The 18,075-nt window shown below is 46.0% G+C and overlaps 1 protein-coding gene across 1 annotated transcript in view; it reads left to right on the top strand.

Annotated features, from left to right (window-relative positions):
* Window positions 1-240: 240 nt before the first annotated feature.
* Window positions 241-18,075, top strand: part of Itgae (integrin subunit alpha E) — a 54,524-nt gene continuing 36,689 nt past the window's right edge. The window contains exons 1-3 of the mRNA XM_023723409.1: window positions 241-280; window positions 6,879-6,999; window positions 17,185-17,276. Of these exons, the coding sequence (XP_023579177.1) occupies window positions 241-280; window positions 6,879-6,999; window positions 17,185-17,276 (253 nt within the window). The remainder of the gene's footprint in view (window positions 281-6,878; window positions 7,000-17,184; window positions 17,277-18,075) is intronic.

Here is an 18,075-nt window from a genome sequence, read left to right as displayed (position 1 = left end):
TTTTTTTTTTTTTTTTTTTTGAGACAAGGTCTCACTATGCAGTTTGGGCTGGTCTTGTACTCTCTTTTGTAGCCCCCAGTCTGGTCTTGAACTCTTAGAGATCCTCCTGGCTTAGCCTCCTGAGTGCTGGGATTAGAGGTGTGCACTACTGTGCCCGGTTCCAGGGCCACAAGGCGGGCACCCACATCCAGGGCTGAGACGGCGTGCCTGGGGATCTGAGGCCAAGACACAGGGCGGCATATGGCACCGGGGGATGAACTCGGGTCCCTGTGCTTGCCAGGTAGGTGCTTATGCCTCAGAACTATCTCTTGGCCATCCACCTCCCTTTCTGATTCCTTATTTCGAACATCATTCTTGCCACTTTCTGCAGCGGTTGACAGTTTATGACATTTTCTGTCAAATAAAAACATGATGGTGTGTCCTCATCCACTTTCTTAATTTTTATTTTATGGAAAAAAGATGAAACAAAATTTCATAACAAAATAATAGAGAATAACAATAGTTAATACACTGTGTGTTGTAATCTTTGAAATAGCTGCCCAGAACACAAGATGTGGGCATAAATATTTCTCCAATCGGTATTAGCACCAGCCTTCCTTTTCAGTGAACTAAGAGACACTGACAGTGTAGTTGACTTGCATTTTTTCCCTTCCCCTCCATCTTTTACCCTTTCCCCCACCCTCATGCCTTTTTCCTTTTGAACAGTTTCTTCCTAGTTCACAATATCTATTGTACATTTTATTTTACTTATTTTTAAGACAAGGTTTTGCTGTGCAGTCCAGGCTGGCTTTGAGCTCACTTTGTAATCCAGGCTGGTCTTGAACTTGCAATGATCCTCCTGCCTCAGCCTCCCCTATTCTATATCTTAGACCTCACTGTTTCAGTTTCTCACACCAGGGAGATAGTATGATGTTTACACATGTGAGTCTGATTTATTTCACTTATGAGTACAGTCTCAAGTTGCATCCATTTACTTGTAAAAGTCTCCTGTCAATCCTTCTTTAGGGCTGTGTAGTATACCACTGCATTGTCCTCATCCACTTTATTCACCAGATCTGGCACTACTCAACTTCTGGCTCTTCCCCAAAGTAAAAATGATCATGAAAAGGCTGGCCAGATAGCTCAGCAGATTAAAGTGCCTGCTTAGGCAGATGCAGGGGTTGGGGGTTCGATTCCCGACCTGTTGTCCTGGCCCTGCCGCCGCGGCATGCTGAAATGGCAACTGAGACTGGGAGTGGTGGTGCGTGGCTGTAATCCCAGCACTTGGGAGGCTGAAAAACACGGAGATCACTAGAGTCTGATCTGTGTAGTGAGACCCTCTAGACCCTGTACTAAATACATTTAAAAAAAGAATGACCATGAAAGGTTAAGCGTTCTAAACTGATTCAAGACATTGAGGCAGTGATGATTGTATAACTGAAGACACTCATTAGGACCTCCCTAATTGCTTCTGAAAGTAACAACCAGAATGAGGCAAGCATGTTCAAAGTGAGGGAGACTATTTTGAGGAATGGAAATTTCATCTTTTACTGTAATAATTTTTTTTTTTAGTACTGGGAATCAAACTTACAGTCTTTTTTTTTTCCTTCGGAGCAGGGGATTGAACTCAGGCCCTTGCGCTTGCCAGACAAGCACTTATTCTACTGAGCTATTTCCCTGGCCCCAAATTTACAATGTTGAGCTTGCCAGGCAGGTACTGTGCTATTGTCCTATATCCCCAGTCCCTTTCATGAATTTTTTAAAAGATCAAACATTCAAAAAATAATTAAACAGGGCTGGAGAGATGGCTCAGTGGTCTAAAGCACCTACTTAGAACAAACTTAGCAAAGCATCAGGGACCGCAGTTCGATCCCCCAGCACCACATGCCAGCCAGCCCTGCCCCCTGGTGGGCTGAGCTGGCCACACACACACACCACACACACTCACTCTCTCTCTGTCTCTCTCTGTCTCTGTCTCTCTCGCTCTCAAATAAATAAAAAAAAATTTAAAAAAAAATAATTAAACATAGCTCAGCGGATTAAAGCGCCTTCTTAGGCAGATGCAGTGGCTGAGAGTTCGATCCTCTGGCCGGCCGTGCTGCCCCCCACCCCGGGGTGGGGGGGGTTGTGCTGAGACTAGGTGTGGTGGTGCATCCCAGCACTTGGGAGGCTGTAAACGGGAGGATCACTATGAGTCCGGTCTATGCAGTGAGATCCTGTAGACCCTGTCCTAAAATACAAAAGAAAAAAAAAAAAAAAAAAACCATTCACCATCATGGGGTGGGTTATACCGCATAGTTTGCACCCATATCAAGAAACAGAACATTAACACCTCAGAAATATGCTCTCAGGGCTGAGGAGGTAGCTCTGCAGTCTACGCGCCTGTCTGACAAGCTGGAGGACCCAGGTTCGATCCCTGGTATCACAGTGTCGCCCCAGAACCCCAGGCGCAAAGCCACTGAAAAGGAGTGTGGTGGCGCACACCTGTAATCCCTGCACTGGGGAGGCTGAGACAGGAGGATCACTACGAGTCTGCAAAGTGAAACCCTGTACCAAATAAATACATAAATAAATACATAAATGAAAGATTAAAAAAGACAAAGAAATATGCTCTTAGGCTCAGGGCGAACCCACTTTCCAGGCTCCTTTTCTGTCTCTCTTAGGCAGAAAGAAGCTCCCCCCACCCCACTCCGCCGCGTGTTCTGAACCATTCCTGGTGTCTTCACGCAACATGTCATGAGTCCAGCTCCTTCCTGTAGATTATTTTCATTGCTGTATCCTATTATGTAGACACCACAGTTTATCGTTTCTGTTGTTCTGTATTGGGGTCGTTTCAGCCCGGGGCCCTTGTGCATAGTGAGGTCATGCCTTTCAGACTAGTGAGCACAATTCCGTTGGGTATGTGTCCACGAGTGAAATTCCTGGGTCATAGTGCTAGACATTTTTCAGTTTATTTATAATAAATTTTTTTTCACCTGGGCCGGAGAGATAGCTCAGAGGACTAAGCGCCTGCTTTGGTAAGTGTGGGGACTAGGGATCGATCCCCACTCCCACATGCCCTGCCCGCTGAGTCTGTTCCCCGGCGCCCCTCCCCCTTCCCCTCCCCCACCCGCCTTGCGCTCTGAGCCGGCTACCAAATCAGGACGTGGTGGCGCTGGGGAGGCTGAAAACGGGAGGATCACTGCGAGCCTGAGCTGCGCAGTGAGAGCCTGTACCAAATACATAAATGAATTCTTTTCCTCCACTATAAGTTTTCTATTTCACTGCTGTGTGTTTATATCTTTATTCCTTCCTGGACTGTCTTCACGTTTGAGCTGGTTTTCTTTTAGCTCCTTGTAATGGAAGCTCAGATGTTTGATTTTCTGCTTTTCTTCCTCCTTAATGTATTCATTTTCCCTGAGCTTTGCTCCAACTTAATTCTTTCAGTGTATTTTAGAATGTCCATTGAGACTTTTGACCCTGGGTTATTTAAAACTACATTCTTTAATTGCCAGGACGTTCAGAGTTTTCTAGTTTTCTTTTTGTTATTTATTTTAATTCTACTGTAGTCAGAGAGCATTCTCTGAATTATTTTAGTCCACAAGTATTCACTGGGAGTTTATTAGGTGTTGCCATCTGCCATATGGCCAATTTTGGCAAATGGTTCACTTATATGGAAAAAAATGTTTGCCACTGATGGGTGCACTGTTCTGTATGTCAACTAAGTCAAGCTTGTTAACTGTACTGTTTAGCTCTTCTACGTCCTTAGAGACTTTTGTGTGTGTATTTCTATAGCTAATTTAATAAATTTGTTAGTGTTAAGGTCTCTCACTTTGGTTGTAATGCTTTGTATTATTAAATCAGTAAATTTTTTATTTATATACTTTGAAGTGATGCTATTTGGTACCTGAAGGTTTAAAATTGCTATTTCTTTCCAGGGAATGAAGAACAACATGTTTGTATGTGTATATTTTCTTCTCTGCCTTATATTTTTATTTTTTTATTTTTTTCAGAACTGGGGATCGAACTCAGGCCCTTGCACTTGCCAGGCAAGCGCTTATTCTACCGAGCCATCTCCCCAGCCCCTCTGCCTTATATTTTTAAATGCAGCATATTTGTAAATCTATACTTTATAGAATGATTTCAATGTGTTCTTAAGCTAAAAAATTTTTCCACTGATTTCAACAGAAAAATTGGGTTGTTATTGGGTTGCATTCTATCCAACCCAATAACACAGTTTTTATTAGTAGAAAAATATATTAATTGACCAATATGGCACATTTAGACAAATAAAAACAAATAATTTGAATATAAAATCACAATTTGCATGTAAAAATTTATTTTATAAATATTGATTGTTCTTGTTAAAAGAGGAAGATTAGACATGGCAGTGGGGCGGGGGAACTCTTTCTTTTTTTTTTTAATATTTATTTATTTTTATTTATTACATTTATTTATCGTGTGTGTGTGTGTGTGTGGCCAGCTCAGCCCACCAGGGGGCGGGTCTGGCTGGCATGTGGTGCTGGGGATCAAACCGCGGTCCCTGTGCTTTGCCAAGCTTGTTTCAAGTAGGTGCTTTAGACCACTGAGCCATCTCTCCAGCCCGGAACTCTTTCATTAAAGCAGTTCAGATGACATTTTGGGGAATAAATGAATCCCCTAGTCTGTTACGGGAGTATGAATTGATACAGGGATCTATCACCATCAATTTTCTCCCACAATTTTTTGTGGCATTTGGGAGTGAACCCAGGACCTCACACATGCCTCCCTCATGATTTTTACTAAAGTTTTCATGTATACAAAAAAACCTGGGAGCCGGGGAGATGGCTCAGTAGAATAAGCGCTTGCCTGGCAAGTGCAAGGGCCTGAGTTCAATCCGCGGTTCTGAAAAAAAAAAAAAACACCTGAGAAATTGTACAGTGGAAAGTTAGGTTTTACAATTGTGAGCTTTTTAAAAATACTTGCTTTATCACACCTACCTGTCCATCCAATCAAGGCATCTTATATTTTGATATACTTCAAAGTAAATTGATGTGTTGCTTATGTGTACAGACATAGGCATTTATGTCACAAATATGAACTAAAAATAATAAGAATGAAAATGGGAAAGGGAGATGTAAAGATGGAGGGAAGGAGGTTTGGGGAAAGGGGATTTAAAAAGAATCAAGCTGTGTTATGTACATTCACCTATTCTCTAAGGTGAATGAAACTTCATATACTGAAAACGGGCACTAATGAGAGAGAAGAGGGAGAGGGAGGGGAAGAGGAAGGGGGAGGAGAGGGGAAAAGGGTAAGAAGGAAGGGAAGGGAAAGGGGAGGGGAAGGGTGGTGAAGGGGGAAGAGAAAGGGGAGGGGGAGGCGGAAGGGAAGGGAGGGGAGGGGGAAGGGAAGAGAAACGGGGAGGAGGAGGGGAAAAAGGGAGGGGAGGGGAGAAGAGGGAGGGGAGAAGGAGGGAAGGGAGAGAGCTGAGTTAGCTCAGGTGGATTTTTTTCTTAGTTTGCTGACAATAGTTCTAGTGGTACATGTCTGTAATCCCAGCACATAGGAGACTGAGACAGGAGGATCCCCATGAATTTGAGGACAGTGTGGTTTACATAGTGAGTTTAAGGCCAACCTGAACTTCAAAGTGAGAGCCTGGGTCAAAAACCACAAAAACAAGCAAACATAAACAAACACAATAAAGTAAATTGCAGGTGCCCACAGGCTTTACCCTTAAACATATCAGCATGTATATTAAGTAAAGCTCAAAATTTGTAGGGTTTTTTTTGTGATATGTGTACATTCTCAATGAACAAATGCACGAACATTGGAAACCCAAACTCCTGTCCAGATATAGGATATTTTCATCGCTGCAGATATGTGGTTCCCTCCTGCAATTCCCCAGCTGATCTCTGTCCCCCCATGTAGCCAATTTTTCTTATTACAGTTGTACAGTAGATACCCTTTCTCTACAGTTCTGGGGATTAGACCTTTGTGGTGATACACATGCCCAGAATTTTTTTTTTTTTTTTTTTTGGTGAGGCAGAATCTCAGTAAGTCACTGGGTTGCTCAGGCTGGGCCAGTAGATACTTTTTAATGTAAGGCTTCTTTACTACGTTTATTTTTATTTTTATTTTTTAAATGTATTTAGTACAGGGTCTACAGGGCCTCACTACATAGATCAGACTCAGTGATCCTCCTGTTTTCAGCCTCGCAAGTGCTGGGATTACAGGCGCGTCCCACCACACCCAGTCTCATTCCCTGTCTCAGTGCGCCCCTGGGGTGGGGCCGGCACAGGACACTGGGATCGAACTCAAGGCCGCCCTGCTCTGCCTAAGCAGGTGCTTTAGTCCACTGAGCTATCTGGCCAGCCCTGCGCTTGATGTTTGAGTCATCTCAAGTGCTGTGTACATCGGGCCATGCCTCTTTACTCCTGAGTAGTGCATCTGCTGGATGTCCATTGTCCCACTGATGGGTATTTGTGTTGTTTCCAGTTTGGGGCAATTTCCAATAAAACTGCCACAAACCATCATGGGGCAGGTGTTTTTGAGAACATCAATTTTCTCTTGGTCACTTGGAGGTGTACACGTAGCTCTCTTCCAGGAACTCCCAGGCTGTGCTCCCTTTGTTGTGGGTGGAGGGTGGCAGGTGCAGCGTGTGAGTGGGGGACAGTGGGACAGGTGTGGAGAGCACCTGGAGGAGTCTCTGAGGAGGGGACCTGCCTCAAGGGAAATTTGGCTAGGGTGGAGATCAGAGGCCCTGAGCAAGACACACCTGTACCCAGCCCCCTTCCCCTGGGCAAACACATCCCTGGGGAGTTCCATTTTCTCATCTGTGAAACAGGGACTAATGGGCCACAAGGTCACCTGGAAGAGTCATGTCCCAGGCACAGCTTCAAGAGTCCGTCCCTGCTCATCTCATGTTTCCCCTTTGCTTGTAGACCTGGTGCCCCTGGGGGCCTTCAGTGTGGACGTGGCCCACCCCTGGGTCACGCGGGAGGAAGACACCCCTTTTGTGCTCAGCTCTCTTCTGCACCACGACCCCAGCACCAACCAGACCTGGTGAGTGGGGCCCTGCAGGTGGGAAGGTGAGGGACTCTGGGAAGTCTGCACCCTGGGGAAGGTCTTGGCAACCCCCACACCCATACCACAGTGTGGGCAGAAATGCCTCTCGCTCTTAGAAGGATGTGCAGGGTGGGCAGAGAGGCTGTGGGTCCCAGGGTAGGCCGTGGAATCCTTGGCTGCTGGCCCTCTCCACCCTTAGGCCTCCCTTGTACCACTGCCCGCAAGAGAGGAGCTTAAAAAATGATTTTAAAATAAGGTTCACAAAGGCTCTTTTGTTACTTCCAAAATATGTGCTCAATATAAAAAATTTGAAAAGTCACACACAAAAAAAAAAAAAAGAAAAAAAATCAAAGAAAAATTGAAAATATGAGCTCTGAGAACTGGCAGGTTTGAAAAGCAGCTGCATTTCTGGGAGTTGTGAGCCAGTGGTAGTCCCTTACCCCATATTTGCTGAGCAACTTAGCAGGATCTGCGCCATGAGCCTCAGTTTCTCCCCTTACTAGGGAGGTGGTGACTTACCTCCCTCCCGGCATTGTTGCAAAACCTGAGATCATAAACCTGAAGGGTCTTGTGCATTTCTGGCCACATTAAGGCTGATAAACATTAATTAATGTTTTAAAGTTCTCATCTCAGGCTGGGGGTGGGGGGTGGTTAACTCAGTGGTACTCAACTTGCCTAGCATGCATGAGGCCCTGCATCCAACTCCCAGCACTGCAAAACCCTAAGCGAAGAAGTAAAAAATAACAATCTCCTCTGTATCCACCCACTAAATTAAAAAAATTTAAATCTGGCAATACCGAGCTTGTAAGGGATGTTGTGAAACAGGACTCTGTGTGTGTGTGTGTGTGTGTGTGTGTGTGTGTGTGTGTGTGTGTGTTGAGTTGGTGTCACCACAGTGGAGAGCAGTGTTACCATATCTGGTAAAATTGAGGGTGCTCATGGCCTTTAGCTCAGCAAGTCCATCCCAGCCACCAACCCTAGAGGAAGCCCCAGACCTTGCAAATACTGAGCTCTGAATGCAGAACCTTGCTCTGCACGCTCTGCCTCTGAGCACCACGACTGAGCCGGGGCACTTGGGTGCCAGGAACACCCTCTACTGCTGAGCTCCACAACAGGCTCCAGCTCGAGTATGAACTGGGGACTGAGCATGGCCTGATTCAATGTGGCTGAATCCCAAAACAAGTTTATCTTCTGAATGACCACTTCGTCCTCCTTCCCTACCTGAGTCCTGGATCCCTTCCCATGCATGCAATGGAGCACCTAGTCAGCTCCTTGTGCGGCACTGAACCTCAGCCTCAAATTCCACCCCTACAAAAATCCATAAAGCCTCAGCTTTCCTGCATTGGGTCAGAGGATCCCCCATCTCCCTCAGATCCTCTCTGAGTCCTCGGAGTTAATAAAGACCCACCCCTTTCTTTGACTTCTGCTTTTCTGCTGCTCTAGAAGAACTTAACACTCCATATCTAGCCCTCACAGGTAAAAATGCTGATTGTAGTAGCATTATTAAAGTGAAAGATCAGAAGTATGAATTGTAGGGCCAGCCAAATAGCTCAGCGGATTAAAGTGCCTGCAAGCAGGCCCAAGGGCCAGGGGTTCAATCCCCAGGCCTGCCGTGCCAGCCCCATCCCCCAGGGCACTCTGAGACAGCAATTGAGACTGGGCGTGGTGGCTCATGCCTGTAATCCCAGTTCTTAGGAGGCTGTAAACAGGAGAATCACTATGAGTACAATCTAGTAGTGAGACCCTAAACACCTTGTAGACCCTTCCCTAAAAAATACAGAAAAGAAAAAGAAGTATTCATTGTTGGGGAAAAACAAGATTCAAATCATGCCATGAAATATCAAAAGCAGGCGCTGGGGAGATGGCTGAATGGAATAAGCACTTCCCTGGCAAGTGCAAGGGTCTGAGTTCAATCCCTGGTTCCGCAAAAAAAGAAAAGCCATTCATTAAAAAGAAAAAAAAGAAATATCAAAAGCAGGTCAAGTAAATCAAGCTTGTGCAATGGTTGTTAATCGAGATCATGCTCAAAATGCCATGAGATGGGAAAGGCAGGCCGTGGAGTTGCACATGCAGTGGTCACCGAGCTGGTCACTGAGCTAATGAATATTTACGGAACACCTACTAAGCGCCAGGCTCTGGGGAGGAATCACCAAGCAAGGCAGACAAAATCCCTGAGGATGGGAGAGCTTAGGCGTTGCCTGGGGACATGGGTGATGACAGGACAGATGAGGTAATTAGTCTTCTGCCAGAAGGTGAGGATGATGGTCCCTTATTTAGGGGCACAGCTGGATTTAAGAGAAGGTCGGGAGTGAGGGCAGTGATCTCTCAGGAAAATTTCAGCCTTTCCCATTGTTATCAAAGTCATTTTTACTCTTAGGTTTTTTAAATTTACTTTTTTAGACAGGGTCTTGCTATGCAGTTCATCTTTGACCTCACTGTGTAGTGCAGGCTGGCCTCTACTTGATATGATCCTCCTGCCTCAGCCTCTCCAGTGCTGGGATGATAGCATGTGCCACCACTCCTGGCCTATCCAAATAATTGTTTAGAGCTGTGTGTTTGTTATATCTTAATTCACTATGAAGCAGCCACTCTTGCTCTAGCCCCTCCCTCTTCTTCACGATAGGTCATTTTCTGTGTTTGCCTTGCCACTGAGTCATGCTCAGGCCCTGCCCCAAGTGACTTCCCTCCCTATACCACCCTCACTGCTCAGTTTCTGGTCAGTGGTCAAGCGTTTACCTTCTACTCAGCATGAGCAGGTGAACCCAGGGCCCAGACAGACTTTGGGCCCGAGCCAGGTGAGCCGCCCTGGGTGCTGGCCAGAGCAGCTACGCTTGGCCAAGTGTGGGTCTGCAGTGGGTAGAGCCTGAGGCGTGGGCCATGGTCCTGCCACCCGAGCAGTCTTGGACCTGTTTCTTTACCCTGGCCTCCTCATCTGACAGTGAGAAGTCTGGTAACCATTAAATTTGAACTGCTAGGGGCGGGGGAGATGGCTCAGTGGAATAAGCGCTTCCCTGGCAAGCGCAAGGGCCTGAGTTCAATCCCCAGTTCCACCAAAAAAAAATTTTTTTTTGAACTGCTAGCTGACATTATCAGTAGTAAATTTCTGTTGCTCCCAACTAAGAGCTCTAAATGAAATACTAGTATTAAGGTTGAAAATAGCAGTTGTCTCCTACTTACATGAATGTTTTATAAATCATAAAATCTCCACTGCTAGAGATTAGCTCTTTCTGTGCTGGGATTATGTATCAGCTCTTGGCCCAGTCTGTATCCCCACAATAACAAAAATTGTGTCAGGGGCTGGGCACAGGGCTTGTTCATTGGATTTGATTGGTAGGTTTCAGTAGCAAAGGCAGAGTCAATTCACTCACTCAGTCAGCAAGCAGTTATGAAGCATCTGTCTACCAGGCAAAGGCCAGAGACAAGCTAGTGAAGGACACAAGCTTGTCCTTCAAAGAGCTACGGGACCCATGAGGGAGACAGAAGTCAGACGATGAGAAGAGTCACAACAGCCCGGGAGGGCCCAGAAACAGACAGGCACGTTCGTTCCTCGGCTCTCTACAGGTCGTGGGGGATGAGGAGGCCAAAGCTTGAGAAGGCGAAAGGGAAGCCCAGGCAGGGAGAACGGCTTGGTCTTAAGCCTCCTGAGGTGGCAGAAGGAACTGAGAAACTCTGAGCAGGGTGGAGACGAGTGTGGGGAGATGGGTGAGGCCTCATCCTCTTCGAGGGTTTGAAGCAGAGAGTGTTGTCAGGATTTGGGCTACAAGAAGATGAATTAAAAGAGTTGAGGGTTCAAAGTCTGGGCACCATAGTGATTTAATGAGAACTGTTTCAAAATGAAAAATAGAAAAAGAGCTGGGGGTTTAGCTCTGTTCAAAGGCCCTGGGTTAAATCCCTAATACAGGGATTTGAGAGAGGGTGTTGCTATTTATTGTGCTCTTTGTTTTGTTAAAATCTTATTGACATGGGGCTGGTGAGATGGCTCAGTGGTCCAAAGCACCTACTTAGAACAAGCTTAGCAAAGCACAGGGACCGCGGTTCAATCCCCCAGCATCACACGCCAGCCAGGGCGGGCTGAGCTGGTCACACACACACACACACACACACACACAAATTAATTAATTAATTTAAAAAAATCTTATTGACATATGATACTCACAAAATGCATATGTTAGAAGCCTGCAGCTCAATGAATGTCATAAGGTGGGCGGCCTAATGTAAACAGTATTCAGATTGAGAGGACAGTGGCAGCTTCCCAGAAGCCCCCTGGAAACCTCAACTTCTGCTCTAGACACATTTCCGCCCACAGCAACCTTTAAACTTTCATCTGTCTATTAATTCTGCCTGTTTTTGAACCTGATGTACATGAGACAGTACGCGCTCTGCCGAGTTTCTCTTGAGCAGCATAAAGCCTGTGCATGTAATTCATGGTGTTTCCTAACACTCGTGCTTGTTGCTGGAGTTTTTCACGGAGTGAATAGTGCTGATGGGGGCATCTGTGTGGTTTCCTCCAGCCCTTGCCTCTGATGGTGGCAGTGGAGCTACTGAGTCCCAGGCTGTGCCTTGGTTTCGCCCTCAGTGTTTCAAACTGTCTGCTGTGCACGAGGGGAATCGGGCTGGGTGATCTGTCACCATCACCTGCTCAGCTGCTACCACCATTGCTGTAGTGGGTCTCCCAGCTCCAGGCCCCCCACACTTTAATGTCTTGTCCCTCAGAGGTCAAGGGCCAAGGTGGAGAAGGGGTGCTTGTGGTTGAAGCCTCTGGTACAGGGAGGGCTGGGAGCCCACCAAGAGCTGGGCTGGGCAGCCAGCCACCTCCCTCCTGAACACCTGCTGATGCAGAGGGGGCTCACAGGTTTGCACAGGCTGAGGAGGAGGATGTGGTTGGCGGAGGCCCTTCTGGGTTCCTGCTACAGATGATGGAGTTGGAGACCACGAACCCACTGCAGGGCAGGAAATGTACCAGTTGGCCTTCCCAGGCCATAGAGAGAGGAACTGGCCGGCTCCCATGTGGGCAGGACTGTTGTGCCTCTCTCTCATCCTGTGCAGTTTCTCCCTAGCAGCATAGAACAGATCAGAGCTGCCAGTACACTGGCCTTTGGCTGCTGCTGGGTGGTAGAGTAGGACATAAAGCAGGACTCGCCTAGGAGATCTGGAAATGGGATGGGTTATAACTGGGAGGAGGCAGGAAGTGAACAATGAGTGCCAGGACTGTCCTCAGTCCAGCATGGTACACAGTCCACAGGGCTGCTGGTGTGAATGGTTGGTCCTTTATCACAGCTTGGATAGCCACCCAAGATACAGGGCCAGAGGTGTCTGGGAAGAGAAGCAGGGTTGCTGAGCAGTGACCCAACCTGGGGAGTTAGCTGCACCTAGCCTTCCACCCACCTGCCCAGCCCAGAGCAGCCCGTCAGTAGTTACCCTGGTTGTCATTCAAGCCATGCAGTAAATACTTACAGAGCATTTGCACTGTACCCAGACCTAGGCCAGGCCCTGGGAATTCTGTGGGGAACAGCTGAAGGAAACTCTCAGGGAATGCACCAGGTTGGGCAGACTAGCACTAAATAGATAAACAGACAAACAAGGTGCTGTGGGATCCAGGCATGGCTGTGCACGCCTGTAATTCTAGCCTCAGAGGCTGAGGCAGGAGGATCATTGCAAGTTCCAGACCAGCCTGAGCCATATAGGAGACCCTGTCACAAAAAGACAATTTATTTATTTTTTTTTTTAAAGATTTTTTTTTAACATTTATTTAGTGTTTGTGTGTGTGTGTGTGTGTGTGTGTGTGTGGCCAGCTCAGCCCACCAGGGGGCGTGGCTGGCCGGCATGTGGTGCTGGAGGATCGAACCGTGGTCCCTGTGCTTTGCCAAGCTTGTTTCAAGTAGGTGCTTTAGACCACTGAGCCATCTCTCCAGCCCCCAAAAAAAGACAATTTAAAAAAATAATAAAAGACACTATTGGGGGCTGGGGAGATAGCTCAGTAGACTAAGTGCTTGCCTGACAAGCGCAAGGGCCTGAGTTCAATCCCCAGTTCTGCAAAAAAAAAAAAAAAAAAGGTACTATTGATTAGTGAGTAGTTCTGAGAAGGAAATAAAACTGGTGACAAAGCCATATAACTGGTTTGTGAGGCCAGGTTGGTTAGAGACAGGATTCAATGAGAAGATGACAGGTAAGCAAAAGATAGAGTATGTCTGAACTGCAGGGAGAATCCAGGTTGTACACAATCCAGGGCTTTAACCCTGTTTTCTAAGTGCATAAGAAGCTGTTGAAGCAAGGGTGTGACACGGAATATGGTATAACAGTAAACTAAAGAATAAAAACAAAAAATAGCAACAAAAGAGACAGCAATTACTCTAGACAAGCAAGATGGTGGTGCCGGCCAAACACCAACAGACCCTGCAGAAACACTACAAAGCCCAGGATGGAGTGCTGCCTTAGATCCTGAGTGCCTCTCTGCAGAAACTGGATGAAGAAACTGCTAGAGTCCCTGAGGAACCCAAGTAGAATTATATACAAGCATACTGGATGACGAGGAGAAAAGCCTACAGTGGTTAGTGATGAGTATCTAATTGATATCTTCTGCTGGTTATGATTTATTGTGAAAAGAGATCATGCTCACCACCAGGAGCAATAAAAGCCATGCTGAGTGATGCAGTGACCCCCTGGGGCGCAGTGATTGAGACTGGGCGTGGTGATGTGCGCCTGTAATTTCGTGGGAGGCTGTAAGCAGGCAGATCACTGTGAGTCTGATCTAGTAGTGAGACCCTGAACACCTTGCAGACCCTTCCCTAAAATACAAAAAAATTAATAATAATAATAATTAAATAAATAAATAAATGTAAATTTTCAGGGTTTTGTTTTGTTTTGGTTTTGGTAGCAGGGATTGAACTCAGGACCTTACACTTGCCAGGCGAGTGATTAAGCCACTGAGCTATCTCCCCGACCCAATTTTTCAATATTTAATACTTGTAGTCCAGTCCATCATTTTTTTTTTCATCTATAGCATGTTGCCGGCATGCAGTTGAACTATAAAGTTAATTGTAAAGCTGATTGTCTTCTCTTTGTTCATAATAATCAGAGTTGAAATTTGTTTGCCTTGTCAGCAAATTAAGGGCATTTTCACAAACAAAAGTAGATGGGCCATGCACAAGTGGTTTTGTCTTATCTTGTGGATGTAATTTTTGAAATTAGAACAGTGATGACATAGCAAACGATGAAGGCATAGATGAACACATTTTTTTGTACCGGATATCCAACTCAGGACTTTGCGCTTGCCAAAAAAGTGCTTATGTTCCTGAGCTATATCCCTAGCCCCAGATCAACATATTCTACAAGCAAATAATGGGGCTATTTTTATGTTGTTCTTAAAAATTCTGATCTTACAGCTGCTGATAACATTACTAGAGTCATGCAAATAATTATACGATAAACATATTTACAATTTAGTCAAAACATCTTTATAACTCTCAAAGAGTAAGCATTTTTCTTGTTTTTAAAGAGCTTTCCCCCCCAAATGTTTTTTAAAAATAAAATGCAGTACTGTTTAAGTGTGTTGTGTTTTGTTTATTGCTATAGTTTAAGAACTTACTTTCAAAGCAATTTTGAAGGTATAACTTTTGAGGCCATAACTTTTTTTATAGTTACATGGTCAGCAAGTAAACTACATGATTTAAGAGTTCTTTGTATGGTGTATTTTGGGTAATCCAAAGTGCTATATTTTCATTTTACTATAAATCTCCCTTTATAATTTTCATTCTTCCTCCTTGGTTCCTTTTGAACATACTTCTACTTGATTAAATGTGTATTAAACACTCACTATGAGCTTTATCTAAATTTTATCTTTTTATTTTATTTTTTTGGTAGAATCGGGGATTGAACGCAGGCCCTTATGCTTCCACTTAGGCTCAGTGGAATAAGCGCTTTCCTGGCAAGCGCAAGGGCCTGAGTTCAATCCCCGGTACCACAAAAAATAAATAGATAAATAAATAAAATAAAAATAAGGCAATTCTAGTCTTTCTTCACCCAACTGAAATGTTACAAAAAATGAAAATATGGAGAGCTACAATGAAAATTTTATAATGTACTTTAGATATGGCACATGAATTATCCTCTTATAACTAAAATAATTTCCATTAAATATAATATAATCAATGGGTATTCTGAAATCAGACTCATATAAGGAAGTCATTCAGGTTTTCAATTAAAAAGATAAAAAATATTTGAGGGGCTGGGGATTTACCTCTGTGGTAGAACACTTGTCTAGCAAGCTGGAAGCCCTGGGTTTGGTCCTCAGAACAAAAAGAGAATTTTTTTTTTTTAAAACTATGATAGTGCCAGGGATGTAGTTCAGCGGCACAAGCTGATTGGACTTTGATCAAGGTTTCAGTGGGGTTGTGTATCTTCCATAGTTCCTAGGGGAGAATTGTTCTTGTATTCTTTTCCTTTTCCTCTTTCTCATTTCTAGCTGCTACCCACATTCTTAGTTCCTGGTCCCTTGGTCCAGTCCTAAGCCTGCAGCATCACACCTTCAGCTCTTTCTCTGACTCTGACCCTTGTTGTCTCTTGCAAGGATCTCTGTAGCTGCATCGTGCCCACCCAGTCATGACTCCATCTCAGTCAGGATCTGTGCTGTTGTAGAAGACGACATAGTCACAGATTCAAGAAATTAGGACATGGATCTCTTGAGGGCCATCATTTTGCTTAGAGCCACAGCTAGCTGGTCTCTGATCTACTTGTGGGCCATGAGGGCCACGGGTGTAAGGGTGGGAACTTCAGCACTGAAAGACAGTGCAGCCGTGGTAGGGAAGGGATTACGAGGGAAAAGGTGCTGACTCAGAAATGCAGACCAAGCTCAGAAGCCTGGTGATGGTGACATTTTCTGGTCAGACAGTGAAGGAGCCAACAAACGAATCAAAGGAAGAAAATGAGGAAGCAGCAGATAGCAAGAAAAACAAAACAAAACAAAAAAAAACTGTGTCCTGTGTGTCCTGGAAGAGATGGCCACACATGTCCAGGGCTGCTGGACAAGGGAGATGAGGCCAGAAAGAATGCATTGGGTTTGGCCATATGAGGCATTAGGGACCATGACACAGGCTGTGTCAGCCTGGGGTGGGTGGGTACATACACCCAGGTTAGATGTGCTATTCTGTAAATATTATGCAAATATTATGTTTCATAGTTTTAAAAATGTAGTGTGACAGGAATTGAGGAAGTGAAGAGTGTACCTCATTTCTGTCCTCTGTGCTGTGCTCTCTAGTCTGTCCCCAACCCACCACAGCCACATTGTGACCTTTCAAAAAGCACAGGCTGATTATCTGATTCCCCTTTATAAAGTCCTCCCCAGCTTCCTACTGCCCCCAGCACGAAGGCCTTAGGTGTCCGGGGTTCACTGTTACCAAACCAAGCCTCAGGTCCCCTTCCCACCAGCCCTGCTACATTGCAGTCCTCCCTGGGGGCAGCATGGGTAGTGAGACTGTTGAGGCTGCCACATGAGGCTTGGTGTAGACTGGGCTTGGGAGATAAGACACCAGCAGTTAGGGATCACAGTCTCCATTTCTGGGGCCAGCCAGATAGCTCAGCAGACTAAAGCACCTGCTTAGGCAGAAAACAGCAGCCTAGGTTCGATCCCTGGTGTGCTGTACCAAACCCTGCCCCAGGGCGCACTGAGACAGTGATTGAGACTGGGCATGGTGGCACGTGCCTGTAATCCCAAAGCTTGGGAGGCTGAAAACAGGAGGATCACAAGTCCGATCTACGTAGTGAGACCCTGTAGACCCTGTTTTAAAAAAAAAAAAAAGAAACAATTTGCTTAAACAATCTCCATTTCTCGTAGAAAATACTATCCCTGAACTCTGGGTGACTGTTAGAAAGACAGAGCTACTCTCAGAGTACCAGCTATGATCCTGGTGGCCTCCTCACTCCCATCCTCGCAAGAGAACAGTCTTAACAATAGAATTACCTCATCTCTGTGAGGGCTTGTGCAGGACAGGGCTGAGCGCAGGCCTTCCCCATAATGCTAAGGCTGTGGTCCTGGGCTTGGAACCTGCCTGCCTTCCCAGGTCTGTGTGCTCTCCCTGTACCAGATGGGAGGCTGAGGACCTGAGATGCGAAGACTGTTTCAGAGCAGATAAGGAGGGAAAGGCGGACCTCAGCCAGCTGTGTCCTGTTGTCTGTCCTACCACTCAGGCTCCTGGTCACCAGCCCTAGAAGCAGCAGCACATCAGCACCCCTGCATCGATGTTCTCTTGCCCAGGATGAAATCCTTTGCCAACCTGTGGGTAAGTCAGCCCCAACTCTAGGGCCTGCTCCTCAGTCTCTTCCTGGGGATTACACTCATCCCAGTGCACTTAGCCCTGGATTCCAGTTCCCCCACAGTAAGCCTTCCTTCCATACCAATGCCCAGGCCCATCCCACCAGCCTTGGTCCCCACCTTTCCAATGCCATCTCACAATAGAACCCATGCCTAAAATTTATTGAGTGTTGACATGTACCAGGTGCCCTGTCCAGTGCTCCATTTATTTTTAATCCTCAAAAGCCTACCTTTTGGAGGAGAGGAAGTTGTAGTACAGAGAAGTTAAGTCCTTTAGTTGCCAGTATGACCAAGGTCACACCTCTAGAGTTGGTGGCACTGCAGATGCAACTGCAAAAACTGACAGCTCTGGCTGTCTGAGTACAGTCTGTCTCAATGAGGGGCGCTGAGCTGTGTGGTGTCTTTCTGCCTAGATAAATACACAGTCCAATAGGAGGGCTGGAGGATTCTGCAACTCAAATGTAAGACAGTGTCCTGAGGCCCAGTGGGAGGTAGTGTGGCGCTCCCACTTCTGTCCCAGAGGTTGCGGGGTAGCAAGGTTACCCAGAGACCGTCTTCAAGCCTGAAGTAGTCACGGTCCATTCGGGCAGCCTTTTGGCATCCTGTGTACTCCTCTGGTGCTGTACCCACCTACCAGCTGTGCTCTTCTAGCCACCCGACCCCATCCCCAGACTAGGACCCTTGAGACAAATAGCCCAGGCTGTCGTCATTTCTAGGTTCCCACCAGTCATCAAGGGGCATTTGCTGAATGAGCAAATGAGGTCAGG

This window comes from Octodon degus, unplaced genomic scaffold (assembly GCF_000260255.1).
Source record: "Octodon degus isolate 3935 unplaced genomic scaffold, OctDeg1.0 scaffold00098, whole genome shotgun sequence".
NCBI classification, from domain to species: Eukaryota; Metazoa; Chordata; class Mammalia; order Rodentia; family Octodontidae; genus Octodon; species Octodon degus.
Note: the sequence above shows the minus strand (reverse complement) of the source record. Positions and strands in the feature narration are given on the sequence as shown.